General features: G+C 41.1%; 1 protein-coding gene across 1 annotated transcript in view; it reads right to left on the minus strand.

Annotated features, from left to right (window-relative positions):
- The window catches only part of KDR (kinase insert domain receptor), a 52,795-nt gene that overhangs the window by 24,865 nt on the left and 9,885 nt on the right, over positions 1–18,045 (minus strand). Inside the window, exons 3-13 of the mRNA XM_061584228.1 lie at positions 17,136–17,332; positions 16,033–16,175; positions 15,417–15,585; positions 14,387–14,541; positions 13,218–13,392; positions 11,856–11,967; positions 10,855–11,018; positions 7,817–7,973; positions 4,485–4,608; positions 3,725–3,833; positions 1,509–1,853 (exon numbers count right to left, since the gene is read on the minus strand). Of these exons, the coding sequence (XP_061440212.1) occupies positions 1,509–1,853; positions 3,725–3,833; positions 4,485–4,608; positions 7,817–7,973; positions 10,855–11,018; positions 11,856–11,967; positions 13,218–13,392; positions 14,387–14,541; positions 15,417–15,585; positions 16,033–16,175; positions 17,136–17,332 (1,850 nt within the window). The remainder of the gene's footprint in view (positions 1–1,508; positions 1,854–3,724; positions 3,834–4,484; positions 4,609–7,816; positions 7,974–10,854; positions 11,019–11,855; positions 11,968–13,217; positions 13,393–14,386; positions 14,542–15,416; positions 15,586–16,032; positions 16,176–17,135; positions 17,333–18,045) is intronic.

An 18,045-nucleotide genomic window follows, 5' to 3' on the forward strand; every position in this document is an offset into this window, starting at 1 on the left:
TTTTCAACAGATGTGGGGGTTCTGGGAAGCACCTTGGACAAAATCAGGAGGGTGCTTAGGAATGAGGATACAGCCTTTGAATCTTCACTAGTATTTTTGCCTGAACCTCAGGTTTACTCCATTGGGGTGAAAAAAGGGCTTGATATTGTTAGTGTAGGTATTCAAAATGTGTCACTCTCCAAAAAGCATGAATTAATCTTAAAAATATTAACACCTGAAAGGATTATGAGTGAACATTCTAAGATGATAAGAATTGCCTTGCTGGATAAAAGCCAGAGGTGCACTCCAAGAATCAGTCTGTTAGTCGTAATCAAAGTTATATTACTTCCAAATACAGAAGTTCTACTCTTAATATTGTGACTAGCAGCCATGGGCAGATGTGACTTCTGATCTCGTTCATGAAATTGTCTAATCAATTTTTAAAATTATCTAAGCTATTAGCTATCCCCATACATAGTGGAATTGAATTGTACAAGTTAATTACAAGTTCTTTTCAGAAGTGCTTCCTTTTATCTTACTCTTTGTTCTCTACTTGTGCTTCTATGGCACACTTGCTTTCTATAACCTAAGAGGACTAAAAACCTTTATTGAAGTGGAAATGGACTGTCTTCAAGTCGATTCTGACTTATGGGTGACCCTATGAATAGGGTTTTCATGGTAAGTTGTATTCAGAGGGGGTTTACCATTGCATTCCTCTGAGGCTGAGAGGCAGTGACTGGCCCAAGGTCACCCAGTGAGCTTCATGGCTGTGTGGGGATTCGAACTCTGGTCTCCCAGGTCATAGTCCAACACCTTAACCACTACACCACACTGGCTCTTAAGTATTTATTTGGGGGCTCTCAAGAATATAGCAAGATCATATTAGCTACACAAAACTCTTCTGAAGGCCACGCATAGGCCAAAGACAATATATTATTTCCACTTATCATAATTAGGGATATTTTAAGAAATAGATCTTTGTGAATTCCAGTATGAACCTGATCTGCATCTCTCAGACTACTATGCGGATTGGATTTTTTCCCCTTTCTGAATGTTCTGGCATAGTTCATAGCTCAAACATTTTATCAAAATGCATTTTAAAATGAATTAAGTTGAGGGGGGGTACATTTAATATATGTAAATAATACTGAAATGCAAATTTTTGTGCAGATTAAAAAAATTACAGATTAATGTGCAAATGAAATATTATGAGTCAACCTGTGAAAGTGACTGGAAAGAGACTGATTCATGCACTCCTAATCATAATTCTATTATATGTTATATTATATTTAAAGTGTGGAATTAATTCTTGTATTGTAATATTTACTATTTGTTATTTTTTATTATGGTTGTATTACTTTTGTTTGAAATTGTCTTGCAATTGTTTGCTTTTGTTACAATTTATCTCAATTGTGTTTTTGCTTTCTTGTAAGTTGCTTTGAGTTCGACTGTTGGAAAAAAGCGACTAACAAATGCCAGTAATAAATAAATATATATATAAATAATTTCAGAGAGCTTCTCTTGATTACCTTGAATGGTGAGATGTTTGACAAGGCAGTGATGTGTTTTGGTCTTTTTGTCCTGGGCTATGCATACGTAATCCCCGCTATCTTGGAGGGAAACGTTACGGAGCAGGAGGTCCATGGTGATATTCTCGCCATTGGCACTTGCAACCGTGGCATTCAGTTTTTGAAGGGCATCCAGGTTCTTGCAGACAGGCATGGGCAGCCTGCCAAGGCGCACCATTGAAGTACGAGGGCTAAACTTAAACCAGGTCAAGTTTTCAAAAGTGAACTTGTCCGCCAAGCACTGCAAGGATACATTGTGCTTCTCAGTAGGTTGACTTTTCGGCTGAAGGTTAATTTCAAGGCCTCCTATGAATGCAAATGAAGTAATCAGAAGACAGTACATCAGCCACACTCAAGAGACATTTTTGTAATGAAATGTGCAGGATAATACTTTCATCTTGAAAAGGACTAGACTTCAATCTCCAGTTTCTTGCTTTATTTATTTTAATTATTTATATACTGCTTAATCATCAAAACTGCTAAGCCAGTGATTCCCATACTTTTTTCCCCCATGGACCACTTGAAAAATGCTGACGGTCTGAATGGACCACTTAATGATTTTTCTGCCTGTTGTAGCAATGGCAATGCACTGTGCTAGATGCTAGATTTCTACACACAAGCAGCAGATCATCTCAGTGAAGCTCACAGACCACAATTGGGGAACCCCTGCTCTAAACAGTTTACTTAAAACAATATAAAATATACATTCAAATACATTAAATGCAGATATTAAAAACGAGTTGATATTTTTTTAAAAAAATAAGAAAATCAACAATTAAAAAATACACAATAAAATAAAATTAGAGGCACTGAAAACAATACAACAGAGGCCCGTGCCTAATATCAGTGGCTTAATATGATCAGTTTGTATTGATCCTGGTATGAAGCACCAAACAATCAAAACTGAAACTTAACATGTGCACAGTATGTCCATTGATGTTATACAGAAAGGTCTGCTGGATCTAATCAAATGCTTAGGTAATTTAACATCCTACTCTGAATTCATTACTGAATACTGCAGTACCCAAAGTAGTCACAATGAATTTGTCCTTCCACCTCTATGCTCCTGAGATGACTACATGTAGAGGCAGGCAACCACTTATTTCCAATCAACTCTAGGCTCCACCTAGCGTAACTTCAGTCACCAGATCTTTTCTAGCTCACACAAAGGCCTGATATGATGGGAAGGAGCCCTGAACTCATTTGCCCCTCTGTCATCCTTTACCACATCTGCAATGAGGAGATTGGAAGCTTCCACTTCCACTTAGTGCTGTATCTTAAACATAAATTGTGGTGAATCTTAATTATTATTAGGAAGAAAACTTTATAAACTATACTATGGTTGGAAATTGGCTTGCTTCAGCTAACCATAGTTAAGTTTAACCACAGTTTGTCTGGGTTCAGATAAGACTTAATGTGGTTATTCTAAAACAGAAGTGAAAGCTTCTGAACTGTTCTTCCTGGTCACCCAGAGGAGGAGAGAGGAAAGCGGGGTGTATGAGCCCTCGTCTTGTTGTTGATTATCCCCATAACAATAAACCATGGATTAATAATTCTGTCCAAATGTGGCCAATGATTGAATTCCTAATTGGGGAGAAAAGGACAATTGGACACAAAGTCAGCACTCTCCAACCTGGCTACAGTACTATAACACTCTTGGACTTGGCAATAGTTCCTTCCACCCCTGAACTCCACTCTATATGTCCACCAGGGAGGATTCAGGAGTAAAAATCTGATTCCGATCCAGATTGCTCTCACTGAAATTAATTCAGTCAGCTTTAATATGGTGTCTCAGGTAAACACTCCATTTTCTATTGCGCTGCATCAAGATCATAATTTTAGTTGACATTTCACTTCTTACAATCAGAATAGGAAGTGTTCAAAGTTCTTACACCTTAAAGTAGTAAAAACAATTCTAAAGATAAATAACAGTTCCGCATAACCATTCTAGGATACCATTTCTCCCCCGCCCCAAAAGAAAATAGCATGAGTTTTCCCCACACACACACACTTAAAAAGGCTGAACACTGAGCTTTTGAACAAACAATGTACGTATGCTGGGTCTTACATACAGTACATTCTGCAGTTTTTTCATATATACTGGCAGCACAGAAGGTATGTTAATGAAACAGACATATTAATTGCCAGTGCTTGTGCAATCAGCGAGGTATACTTACTGGTAACGTGAAAGGAGATAACCCTCTCGCCTTCTCCTGCTTTGTTACTAGCCACACATCTGTACAAAGCGGATACATTTGCTGCTTGAATTACGAGGTTGCTTACAGTCTACAAGAGAACAAGTCAAGCAATTTCATATCCAGCTGATGCTAAAGGGCTTAACTGAATCTCACACCGTAAGTCAGCTGAAAGTATCAACATGTAGCTATTTAGGCTATCATAAATTCCAGCGCCACACAGCCCACCATTGTTTTAGGTATCCTGTTTGCATCGGAAACTTACATGACAAACTGGTTATCCATTCTGGCAAACAAAAGTGAAATTGTTTAACCTTCCTAAACCATCTTGCTACAATGATCAACAAAGATCTTATTGTGAATAGAGATCTTGAAATTAAGCATTTTTTTCTGTATGGTTCAAATGCCATTTATTACAGATTCTCATACCATTAGTTGCAGCTAAATCACTTTAAAATCCCTATTGCCATAGTTTAACGTTTATGAACACATTTCAAATTGCAAGGTGTGTTATACTTTTTACTGAATTTGCCCTGCCTTTTTGTTTGTTTGTTTGCTAAGTTTTACCAAGCGTTTGTGTTTGTGTTAACACATTTTTGGGATTTATAAGAATGGTGCTGTGTAATTGTGTTTAGGATCATATGGCCATGATTATGGTGTTCACAAATAAGCCAATAAATTATATTCTAACCTAAAATGTTCAAACAGCATTTGAAATAGGGACAGAAAATGACTGGCTCACCTTCATTTTCCCAGCAATAGCAAAAAACCGAGGTTTTTCTGTTTCAATCCTATTTCCACCTCTTCTGTCATTTATTTCTTTCCATTTCTTACAAGCATAGGGATTGTTCCCCAGTCCAGCTTGGCTGAGTGGGAAAATACACAGATGCAAAAGATATCAACCTTCAAGCATCCATTTGTTTTTTTACATTAACAAAGGCCAAGATGTATGCCGGGTAGGGAAGGCATCCATTGGCCAGTGCCAGTTCAAAAGCATTCTACTGACTGAATAGGCTGGCATCAATTTGAGTTCATTCTCTGTCTGTTAGCCGCTGCTTTTACCAACGCATTTTTCCCCTCACCAAAAATATGAATATTGTTAATTTTAAAGGATACTTTAAAAAGAAATATCAATATTTTGAAAGGAAATAGCGATTATAATTCTTAATATCGATATTTTAAAGGCAGATTTATTTTAAAAAATGTTTTCAAAAATAGCTGTGGAAAAATCGCAGCATAAAAATCCCATCCACAACTATAGAGAATAAGTGAATTAATTGAAAATTTCGGTCCCAAATCCGAATTGGGCAGAATTCTAGCACATCCCTAATACTCATACATAATGTAGAGACAGGTAAACTGGGCAGGGCTATCTGATGCTGTAGCTTTGTTGGAACAAATCCAATGTGATTGAAATCCCTATGTAAACTGCTCTTAAGAAAGAATGAGATATCAATATCATTCCCTCTTATAGCAAACACAGGTGGCTAACTGGAGTCAAAATGGAGCCACTGAGAAATAAGAGGGCGGAATCAGCACGTGCAGGTGAACTCTGAGGTATGGAACATTTAAAAAACAAAAACAAAAGGGGCACACACAGCCAAAACCCAACCGAAAGAGGACTGAGCTAACTCAGTGATCACTAAGAGGCATGGGATGTTGAATGTCAGCTGGAAAACAAAATCTTGAAAACTGGACTTAGCCCTTTATAGCTTATAGCATCCTGAAGGAAAGGCCTGGCTGGCTGGCCTCCTGAACAGAAGAACTTCTTTTCTGGAGCTGAGGATACACTGCAACATTTTGTTGCAGGTCCCACTTGTAATAAATGAGATCTCAGAATATACCCAACCTTCCAAGATCTTGTTGGTTATATAAAAATAGAAATTCCCAGGGCCTAGAGGTAAATTCTTTCATTATTCTGTCTAGGTCAATTCAATCAGGATACTGATGGAGGATACAAAGCTATTCTGGGAACAAACCTCCATTCATAACATCGACAATTTGAGTTAATTCCGTTCAAAAAGCAGACAGAACAGCAGAGAAATCACTGGACTCCTTAATATGTTTCTCTAGGATACTGGGCCTTGTATAGGAAATGACTAGCACCAAAGGAAGAAGATAGTGGAAGTCATTTTTAAAACAACAGGAAAGCTGACTCTTTTCTCTCTCTCTCTTTTTTTTTTTTAAAAAAAAATCCTAAAGGAAATCTGGCCTTGTGCAAAGCTCAGATAAGGGAAATAGAGTAGCCCCTGGTCAGAAGCTGTTTCTATCATCCCTAACATCAATCAAGGAGCTTCCTCAAAGAGACCCTTTCACAGAGATAAGGCACAGTGTCAAATCCAGCAGTGGGTTGCCAGAAGGGAAATCAGAGGGGGGAAACAGACGGATTTGTCACGAATAAAAACAAAAAAACTTTCACAGCTGAGAGTTAGGAGTTGTTCAAAGTTAAAATCCTATGCTATGTAAATCTCATTTACAGCAATCCAATACACGCTTACATGGGAGTAAGGCCCCATCTCACTATACATTTAACACAGTATTATACCACTTCAAACATTCATGGCTTCCCCAAAGAATCCTGGGAACTGTGGTTCATTAAGGTTGCTGAAAGTTGTTAGGAAACCCCTGTTGCCCTCACAATGCTACAATTCCCAATTAATCCTTCTGTACCTCTGTGGGGGAATAGGGGTCCCCTAACCACTCTCAGCTCTTTAAACTACAGTTCCCAGGATTCTTTGAGGGATGTCACAGCTGCTTAGTGTAGTATAATACAGCTTTAAATGTAAAGTGCAGATGGGGCCTAAATCTCACTGAACTCAATTACTTCTGAGTACGCAGGTATAGGATTGCACTGTTCACGGGACTGCACAACTGTAGCCCAACAGGACTGTGGGTAAGAATATGAGATTTCTGCTTCTTGCACATTTTATCATTTTATTTAAAAAGAACATTTTGGAGATTTTATACTGTCAGGCACCTTGAGCATCTCTGCAGAGAAGAACGGGTTATATATCAGCTTTAAAAAAGTAATCAAACAACCCTAACAGTGCACTGAGCCATCAGTTAAAAAAATACTTCCCAGAGAAGCATATGAAAGTTAGAGAAAAGACAGAGAAAAGATGTGAGAGTGTTGCCCCTGAGAATGAAAATATTTGGGAGGGGGAAGGAGAAGGAAGCCACCTTGCATTTTGCATGTGTTGCAGTCTCCAGTGTTACTGGAGTCAGTTCCCAAGTGCTTTCGCATTCACAAAGTCATAACAGAGTTGGAGGAAGTTGTGTCAATGGTCAGGAAGGGGTGGAAATAAATATTTTTATATAGCCTCTATTCTTCCTCCAGTCAAGCCCGAACCTAGGTTCTGCTTACCAGCTATTCCAAAGGGCTATTTCAGAGAATAAGATACAGCAAAATAAAATAAAACAAGCATCATTGGTCAGACTCAGGACTCTGTGCAGTCTGGAGATGAGCAGAAATAGGAGGTGAGAGTTTGGATTTTACCAGGAACTGTGGTTAGTGTGAACCCAGAAGCACATGCTTTGGATCTCCCCTGGCTTAGGAAAGAAGAGTGCACAAGCCTAACATTCTCTGTGCTTGCTCACCTAGCAGGAAACCAATATATCAGCTTATATCTGAACCAGGCAGCCTCTGTGAGCATTGCCAAATGAAATCTGAGAAGCCAGATATGGGACTGATGATGTCTCCAGTGCTTCCCAAAAGTGCTCAGAGCTGACGCTGGGCAGGTCTCAAAGGAAAGGAATTAGGACAGCTACTGAGATTTATCAGTGCCTCTGTACACATGCACAATTTTCTAATTTGGCATACAGACAGCATTAGAAGAGAGGGCATGCTCAGCTGATCTTATGGATTGTTAAGAGACATAATAGGATAAGGCAGCCTCTTTGGTACATTGGGCCCAAACTAGAAATAAAATAGATACTAAAGCAGTTGGATTCTTGTGCGTGTGTGCATGTGTGCGTGCGTGCGTGCGTGCGTGTGTGTGAGTGAGTGAGAGAGAGAGAGAGAGAGAGAGAGAGAGAGAGCGCTGAATAACTGGGCAAGCCATATTGTGTACTTACTGTGGGTTGAAAGTACATTCTTCCTCAAACTGCCAGTACCACTGAATCTTGGCCACAGCTGGCACAGCATATACTGTACATGTTAGGATTTGGGTAGAGCCATACTTATATGAATCCACAGGAGCTAGAAGTGCATTCTCCCCAATTTGAGGTGGAACTACAAGAGGAAAAGGTAAAGGGATTACATCTGCGGATTCCTACAATCAGCAATGCGCAGTTACACAAGAAGGAAAGAGTGTCCTTTACAATGCAAGGCATTTGGGAAAATCTGATATTTCTGGCTGAAATCCATGTATCTTTTGATGTGATTGTATCTTGTGAATGATCCTGAGCATTTTACTCTAAGGTGGTATACAAAGTTAATAAATAATCAAATTGTGCTTATAAGGATATTGTTTAATTTGAAATATATACAGAATAATATTTAGAGCTTCTTAGGCCTTATCTATCTGTCAGAGACCATCTAGCCTGCTCTTCATCTTATAACCCCAGGGTGGGTTCCAGTTCAAGAAAACAGAAAAAACAACACTGCAATAAAACCATATCGGCACAACTGATAAAAGCAGATAAAAACACAGCATATCCTTAAAAAACACCCAAGAAACTACATCAGGGATCCTCACTTGCAGCAGTGATGAAATTCCCAATAACCTAAAAAAGTCACCCCAAACCAATGAGCTTTCACGTAGTGCCTCTCTAGGGAGAGGACTTTCTATATGTAGGCTTTTGCCATTCCCAACATGTCATCACATAATGCATTTCTTCTTGTGGCAGAATAACAGGAAGGGTTGCTCTTCTCCCACACAGGGCTTTAAAAAATTAAGGCCAGATCTGTTGAAATACGCATTAATGTGCAATTTGAAATAGAATCATAGTATGTGCTCTCAGATTCTGAATCCTATGGAGCTGAGGAGAAGTTTTCATCTTCACCAAACAACAGCTGCCATGTCAAGGGTCAACTTGAACTGAAGCAGCCATCACTGATGAGGCACCACAGACAATTTTTTTCTACCACTGGATACCATCTCAAACACAACACTTTTCAATGCAGTCAATTCATCTGTTTTGCCGTGAGCCAGTCAGTTATAAGTTAAGGAATAATGAAAATTTCGGATGTGTGTGAATCAGGAATGAGTTCAGTGCCAAGGTGATAAAACAGAAACTCTATCCATGAATGGGAACCCTAAGAGTGTTTCTAACCCCTGCCCCATCCTCGTTTGAAGACTTTGTATGTTCAGACAAATACTTCAACAGGCATTTTACCAGCTATGGATGGTTGACTGCAAAAACAGAGGTGAACCGTGCAACCCTACGCACATTTACTGAGTTCAATGGAGCCTACTCTCAGGTAAGGATAGAACTGCTGTCTTAATCAGGTACCTGGTGGGCTACATTCTGCTTAGTTGGTTGCAAGTTGCATAGAGGCCTGCCTAAAAGTTATGGCAAATCTGGAACTTCTCCTTCTGGCTATTGTTTACCATCCCAAGCAATTACATGGACACTGGCCTGGCCCCCATTGTCCATTTACCATGAAGCTACCATCATCACTATTCCACCATCATCACTATTCCACAGTAACCACAGTGTTGTCTTAAAACCTGACTATTTTTAAGCAGAAGACAAGGATATTTCCTGTGCAGCCAAAGGGAGGGGGAATTTGAGCAGTGAAGCTGAACAGGGCAGTCGGAGGATAGCAGGAAGGATGGGCGAGAAATAGAAGAACAGCAGGGGAAGGACAAGTGATGTATGGAAGTAAGACAGAGCACCAAGGACAGGAAAAGAACAGGACACAAAGGCAACCCCCATCCCACCCACCCACACTAAATTGGAAACAAAAATCTTTTTGTAAAAACAACTACGTAATCAAAAGTCTTGCAAATAAATAAATTCAGGAGGATGTTGGAGTCGAGCAAAATAAGTGCAACGGATGGCAGCCCACCTGCGGCTCACAAAACCAACAGTTTTTGATGCCTGCCTGTCTGCCTGAGCCCACAGAAACAGAGGCTTGGTGAAGCACAGTATAAGAGGAGACTTATTGAGTTACTGGTTGGCCACTCAACACAACTGGAGGGCTGTGTTTAGACCTGCTCTAGCAGATGTGTTAAGGGTATGGGTATCTTAAAATATACATTGCCATTCTGGGTCTCCAGGGTAGGAACAAAGGAGCAATTTGGTTTTGTTTGCCTTTTAATCCAAGTCTACCTAATTCACCCTTCTCAAAACAATATGCGAACCAAAACACAGCTATCCTTCAAAATTTGCACTTCTCCCAATTTTGTGATGCAGTTCTCCGCCCCCACCGTCCACCCCCCCAAAATGTACTATTAGGAGAAATTGCTTGCAAAAATGTATCTATTCGGCAAAATTGCATACAAATGTGTGTATGTTCAGAGAGACGCACACCAAAACGCTGATAAGGACTTTATAAAGCAATTGCAAAATCATGCAGAAATGCACTGAAATGCATTTAAGATTGGACAAAAATGAGAAACTGAGAGAAATCAAAATGGACATGTTAATCCATCCCTACCTCAGGGGAATAAAAGCTGCCACCCATACCCTTGTGTTCTGAGGGGCAACATTCTAACCTTTTGACCAAGCAAGACATGCAGGGGGGAAAAAAGCTGGGTGGAGTTGGGGAGAAGTTTGCATCACATGAACTCAGGAAGCTGCCACATATACCAAGCCAGACCATTGGGTCCATCTAGTTCAGTATGGACCACACTGACTGTCAGAAGCTCTCCAGGGTTCAAACTGGAGAACTTGGGCATTCTTTTGCATGCAAATCATGTGTTCTGGATCACAGAGCTGCAGTCTCTCCCCATATCGCCCATATAGCAACCAACTTGTGCCTTTTAGGAAGGCCTGAATCCACACTTTTTATAACCATGTCCTTACACAGTAGCTCCTGTTCGCTGAGCATTATAATATGGGAAGGTTTTGCCTAATGTAAACAGAGCATGAAATGTCCACACAGTTTATCAATGGGAGCAGAATTTGACTCTGAAGAAAACAAAGATGCAGGGGGAGGAGTTTACCGTTCACAATCAGATGAAAGGTGTGCTTCTCCCGCTCCTTGTTAATAGGGTTGGTCAGCACAATGGTGTAATTTCCCGCATCTCTTTCACTCACTTCAGTGATTGTCAGGGAGTAACCAAGCCTGACTGTACGATTTGCAGCTAGGAGTTTCCCATTTTTATACCTGCAAATAAACAAACAAATACGTTGTCTTTTGGCAAGCTTGAAAAACAGGATATATTTACAACAGAGTGGATTTTATTTCATTATTTATTTCTACAAATGTCTTACCCAGCTTTGACCACAAGGTCCCAGGGCACATTTCAACTATATTAAACACAGTTGGTAAAAACAAATAAAGCCAATTGCAATGCTAAAAGCAAGTAAAACACATGAAAAGGTTATAATAACCCCAACGGAACAGTACAGATTCACAAATGTGGTGGGCCCCACACAGCTAAATCCCTTAACTGTTAAAGGCCAAGGTAAAGAGATTGTATAGCCCCATATTTACATCCAGCCTCTCTTCTGGAGATCTCAGGGCAATGGACATGAATAAACTCTTTTTAGCCTTAGTATTTCTACAAAATAGGTGTAGGGTGAGAAAAGAGTGACTTCTCCAAGGCCACCCAGTAACCATTACAGCTCAATAGGGATTTTCACCTGGCTTCCCACATCCAAATAGAGTGGCCATGGGTCCTACTTTATAGAAGATGGTTCTGTTTGATTGGTTCTGGTTTAAAGACACAGAACATTAAGAAGGGAGAGTAGGGACCTTGAAGTTGCCCATCAACAGCAAGAGCCGGGGCAGCAGACATAGGTCACCTGCTCCCAGCCTTCCCACTATGGTGAGGTATACTGAAGTTATAGTCATTTTTTCTAACTCTGCATCTAGATGTATAAGTAGCAATACACCAATCAATGTCTTCTTTTGGCCACTGCACATCCAGATTTGACACTACAATCATTACACCACACTGGGGTCTCTGTTTTTAATATAAAACCTGCTCTGGGTTCTTACCATTTTGCCTCTGGAGGAGGATAACCTTTGAATATCACAGGAATTTTAGCTGGCTCACTCAATCTTGTCTCCACCCAAGATGGCATTCTGCCCATAACGATGAAAGGTTTTTCTGACAAAAATTTAAAAGAACAACAATACTTTTAGGCAGTGGATTTCTTCTTTTCTAGAAATGTATGTTTTCTTATTGCACATAGATTTTAAATGAAGACAAATGGCAATATCTGTGAAACAAAAGACGCATATTGCACTCTAGCAGTCAAAAGCAACGGCCCTGTGTCATCATGCTACACCTTTCTCAGCACTTACTTGGCCTCATTGGCAGCCACTGTGGAGTGGAGGGAAAGTGACTGTGAGAACAAGATGCTAGACTAGATGGGTCATTGGCCCTATCCAGCAGGTTCTTCTTACATTCTTATGTGACATGACATCACATCACCCATTTCTTTATAACATAATATAGGGGAGGGAAGGGGGAACTATGGAATTAGTCCAGCAGGGTGGTGCAAAGTTCCATATTGTCCCACCAGGCTTTTTAAAAGATGTCTTAAGCTTTAACATCTAGTATTTACGGGTTGTTCAGAAATTTGGACCTCTTTCTCCTTATTGTTTCAGCCGTGTATAGCAGCCCTGCAAATGGCAGTGGAATGAATAAAGGTGAACCAACAAGGATTGGCTCCACTTGGGACTGGCTTGACTCCAACTCCTGATCTGGGTGGCCAGGGCCGGCACCAGCCTACCCTGGGCCCTGGCATCCGCACGCACATCCCACCTACCTACCTACCTACCAGGTGGGCGGAAGAGTGGGAGGTCGGGCAGGCAAGCGAGCGGGTGGGATGGCGGGCAAGCGAGCAGGGAGAGGAGGAGGGAGGGAGGGAGTGGGGGGAGGGCAAATGAGCGGGCAGGTGGGTGGGGGAGAGCGAGCAAGCAGGCGGGCAGCTCCCTCCCTGCGATCCGTGGTAGGGAGCCTGCTGCGGAAGGGGAATGCTACTCCCCCACCAAAATGAGGGGCCCTTCAGGGGGCCCCAGCTAGGGGCCCGCTGGCCGCCCTTTGGAGCCAGCCCTGTGGGTGGCCACTGTGAGAACAGAATGCTGAACTAGATGGGCCAGTGAGGAAATGGCCTGGAGAGCCAAAGGTTCTCCGTGCCTTGTCTTCAGGATTGCACTTCTTCCAAAAAACAGGACTGTCCCCACAAAGAACAAAGTTTATCTTTACTTTTTTAAAGGGAATTTTAAAAGATTGAATAAAATCATGAGCTTCAGTTTGATAGCTATCTTGATTTCACTGGTGGTGCCTCTTTTCTCCCAATATCTCCTTTACACAAGCATCAAGAAGAAGTAAATCCAGGGGGAATGCCTTACCATGGATGATGACATGAATACTGTTTTTCTTAGTCATACTGCTGCTGGAGGCTGTGCAGCTGTACTGACCACCATCATTTAAGGTCACATGGTCTATGGTGAGAGTGCTTACAAACTTCTTCACTTCACTACCAGATGAGGTCTTTATTACATCCCTGATCACAACATGCTTTTTCTGTAAGAAAGTTCAAAGCAATTGATTTCAGCATCTCCTCTTCAGCCTCTCCTCACCCACATAACAAAATCTAGGGGACTTTTTCCTAGATCAATCACATGGTATGAAAGGCAGCACTTCAGTACCATTAAATACGGATCTGTAAATATCCCACTCATCTACTGTAGGTGAAAAAGGATTGATCCCAAATGAGCTGATAGGGAAGCTTTTGTAACCTGAATAAAAAATGTTTCCTGCTGACATGCCACAAATGACTTATGTTGGAATGCATGTCCTAGTAGATAAGTAACCATTTTCTGTGCATTAGTAACTTTTGTGCACTTATCTGCAACACTGTTTAACAACTGTGTAGGAAAATGAGACTTGTGCAGAGGCACAGTTTTGTGCACTTGCAAAAAAAAAAAGTCCTTATCTAAACCATTATTACAAATGTCCTTCTTTGCATTTGGTTATCCTGATGCTTAGTATGATGCTTTTCTGAATCGTCTCCACTAGCACATGATGGAGCACTTTGCCAGTAGGAACTGCTGGCTACCCTGAGGAAGGAAAAGGAATTCCTGCCATTCCTGGTACCACTCAGAATGCAATAATGGAGGAAGGATGTGCATCATCAATCAGCCCTGTATAAGTGAGCGTTGGTTCCTGACTGTCTAGTTGCTCTTGGCATGGGTGCAGATCGATTATGTCAGCAGAGCAGCTAGCCAGTTATCAACTGCATACTTGTATGCCAACTGAGGTGCCCTCTGCCTCCATTGCCACCTCCCAGATGCTACCAGTAAGGACAGAAATTCCTCCTTCACCCTGCCTCCATTGTCCTAAGGCTGCAATCAGCAACTCTTACTAGCAAAATGCTTTGTTGGCTGCTGCTAATAGTTCTACAGCAATCAGCCCAAATTTAAGAGTGCTAATTCAGATTTTATCATTGTTATGAACAGCACACAGGGGGGGCACTTTGGGCTTCAGTCCAAGAGTTTCTTCTTTAAAAGGAAGCTACCTTGTTTGTTGTCACCTTGCTTGATGGGTAGGTCCATTCAAACATGATTGCTACGTTCAGCTCAGTCCTTGCTGTGCAGTTTAGAGTTAACCTCTCTCCTGCTGCAAGCTCTACTTGGTGAGGAGGGCTCATAGTAAGGTCATGAATTTTATATCCTACATGGAAAAGAAAAGGAACAACAATTTGATTGACAGCCACATAGTAAAATTGTTTCCATTCTCGGTGGCAATTACAAGAGCAGGCCAATTAACATAAATAGCCTTGACTAAGTTAAATCCATTGATTCAGTGGGTCTACTCTGAGGATGGTTTAGTTTGATACAACCCAACCAATCCAATGAAAATAATCAGTAATAAAATCACTTGAAGGCCCGCATCCCAAAGCCACCTGTCACTAACTTGATGTCACAATGATGTCAAGTGGCCCATCATTTTTGCCTCTGTGGGTTGAAACTGTGCAACCTGACACATCACTTGCAAATAATAGTGCACAATGTTTTGCAAGTCCTGATGTTCAGCTGTTCCTCAAGGCTTGCAAACCATAGCTCAGGGGGCTTTGCAAATAATGAGGACCAGCTGATCATCGGGGCTAGAAAAGCCCTGTGCAAGGGGCTTGGCAGGTGCCACCGATCAGCTGATGCAATCCCCCTTTTGACCTGGCCATGTCTTTACTTGCACCACATTTGATGTCATATATGACATCAGGTGTAAGGCAGGTGGGCGTGGCTTGGCCAAAACAGCCCCACAGGACAAATGGGGAGGCTTGGCAGTGTGGAGGTTCCCCACTGCTGGTTTTCATGTTAATTTAAGAACTGTGGTTGGGTTTCTTTTTCCACTGGACTCTATTGGGCAGTCACATTGGTTCAAATATATACAATTTTAATCCTAGAAGGATGATGGCGATGCTTTAATCTCCTGAAAGCCAATTTAAGTAATGCAGCTTCATGATGTTGTATTGACTCTCCTTCTATTATGCGACACAAAACCTCAGTATCAAACAAGTTGTCCACAGACAGTAGTATATGTCTTACCTACAACTACTACAATGTACATCACAGATTGATAGCTTTCGCCATCTATCTTAGCTTTGCAGTAGACCATGCTCACATCACTGATCAAGTTGGTGGGAATAGTGAAACCTTTCTTACTGTCCCATGTAATCGATTTACCATCTGGAACAAATATTTTCTCTGGATACTTCTGTGTGAACATCAGAATAACCATCAGTTAAAATCTAATATTTCCTACAAGAATCTTAAGGATAACCAAGTCATCCACCAAACACTCATTTTCCCCTCCCAGACAGTCTCTTACCATCAACCCCCTCCTCCAAATATAAAAATAAGTAATGTCAAGATGTCACTCATGAGTAGGGGTGACTGCTTAGGCAATGGCATCATTCTGGTGGTATCACTGCGCTCCTGAACAGGGATGAGGTGGGGCAAAGGGGCAGACGGGAGGCCAAGGGAGCTCCAGTGTGGCAGTGCATGCACATGTGTGGGGCCAGCCCCTCCTTGCCCCATCCCATACCCACCACAAACAGCACAGCACCACTGGGAGATGCCAATGCCTTTGCTTCCTCTCAAGAGCCACCACTGCTCGACAGTGAGAAACAACTCCCAAAAGGCAATAACACGTTTGTCTTACCGCATACAGAGATACATTTAGGTTTGATGTGGACCCAAGGCACGGTATCACCACGGTTTTGTTTCCAGTTAAATATATGACGCCAATTTGATCAGTAACTGAGGTCACAAATGGAGATCTGTAATCTGGAAGATCTGTAAAATCTAGGAAAAAATCAAATAAATTCAACCAGTTTTCAAATACCTCTTTTTAAAAAAGCAAAACCAAAAAGTTATACACGGATGTAAATGGTAGGTTAGAACCATAATGGATCTGCACCCTGATCATGGCACAGGGGCAGACAAAGAGGTTTCAACCTCTCCGCCCAGCTAAACCCAATTATTAGGATTGTGTTTACTTCCTCCCCAGCTCACCAGATGATAGATCAGATGATGGGGGAGAGAATCATCTGCATCCTCTCTGTGTGCATGCGGCTTGGTAAGGATGTGATATGTCTGTGTGTGCGTGCACACATGTGCGCTCTGGTGTGCGCATGGTCTGTTCATGAGCATGCCAGCTGTGAGTGCCCATGCCCACTTTCTGGCCACACCTTCCCTCAGGCCCAAACATTTTAGTCACCTCTGCTCTGTGTAGTTCCCTTCACAGTATTCCGTTTGACTATGGCTCTTCCAGTTTACAGTGTTGAATGCTGGTGATGAGTAACAGGGAAACAACCCATTATTTTGATACTGAATAATTCCTAATTATTGTTATTGTGATATCCTGCTTTTATTGAATTTTTTATTGTATATTAAATTGTTTTTGAATTGTTGTTTTGTACTGAGTTATGTTATTGTACATTGCCTTAGTATTATTTTGATGTATAAATAGTTTTAATAAATCAATAATATAAAATAAATATTTGGAAGCCCCAAACACCCATTATCTTCCTTGAGAAAGTAAACTTCAGTACTCTGTATAGGAAATGCCAATGTCAGCAAAGAAGTTTCTTTTCTCATGAAAGATACTGGGTATGCAATGCTCCATAGGGTTCTTTAAAGCAACATCTTTCAGCCTGATCATGTGCCTGTTTACTCAGAAGGAAGTCCCATTTTCTTCAACAGGATGAGAAAAAACACAGAGGATTTAAATGGGAAAAGAGCATTACCCCAATAAACACTTACCTTGTACGTAAACATAAATGCTTGACATTGTATGGTTGTCTTGGTAAAGGCACTTGTAGGACCCCGTGTCATTGCCTATTACGTTTGTGAGCGTGAGCATCTTACAGTAGACATTGTCTGTACAGTTAGTCACCATTACACGGTTTTCAAAACTGGTCTGGTTGTTAGGCCAAAGCCATTCCAAAGCTCTTTCACCACTAAGAGGGAAAATAGGAGAGATATAAACAGTGTAGTGGCAAAACTGAAAGTGTGTGAGTTCATCAGGGCAGCTCCACAGAAATGCCCCGAAGGAGAGTCTATAATCACAACCCCAAGGAGAGTCCAGAAGTGCAGGAAGATGTGTTGATCCATTCTATAAAAGGGTCAGCTGACAGTCATAGAATAATAGGCTGGCCTCATTCTCCAACTTCTTCTATCCTAATAGGTCATAAACAATAGCAAAACTTGAAAGCCTCATTGTCACCTTATTGACTTGCCAAAGCAAGGAGGGTCTGTCAATTACCCTGGTGCTACAGCATATGACATCATCACTTCTGTTCTGAAAAAAGTCTCAGAGCTACACCACTGGATACAAGGATACAAAAGCAATACTACAGGGCTATTTCACACTGCTAATAGATGGTTCAGGCATGTTCATCACTTGATAAACAGCACCATCAAGTGATGACTTGTGTGTCTGAATGAACCGTCACAATTCAACATCACCTAAAGTCACCACAAAATGATGGTTTTTAATGGTTTCTGTATATTCAGCTACCAGTCATCTACTGATGTACTTGCACATATGAACTACTTTTATTTTTAGTTTTGAATCTTCTTTCTACAACAGCATATTTTCAGAAATAGTTAAGGTCAGTACTTCAGACATCATGCTAAACCACTGTTTATGTTAATCAGAGTTTAGAACCTG

This window comes from Rhineura floridana, chromosome 9 (assembly GCF_030035675.1).
Source record: "Rhineura floridana isolate rRhiFlo1 chromosome 9, rRhiFlo1.hap2, whole genome shotgun sequence".
Classification (NCBI taxonomy): Eukaryota; Metazoa; Chordata; class Lepidosauria; order Squamata; family Rhineuridae; genus Rhineura; species Rhineura floridana.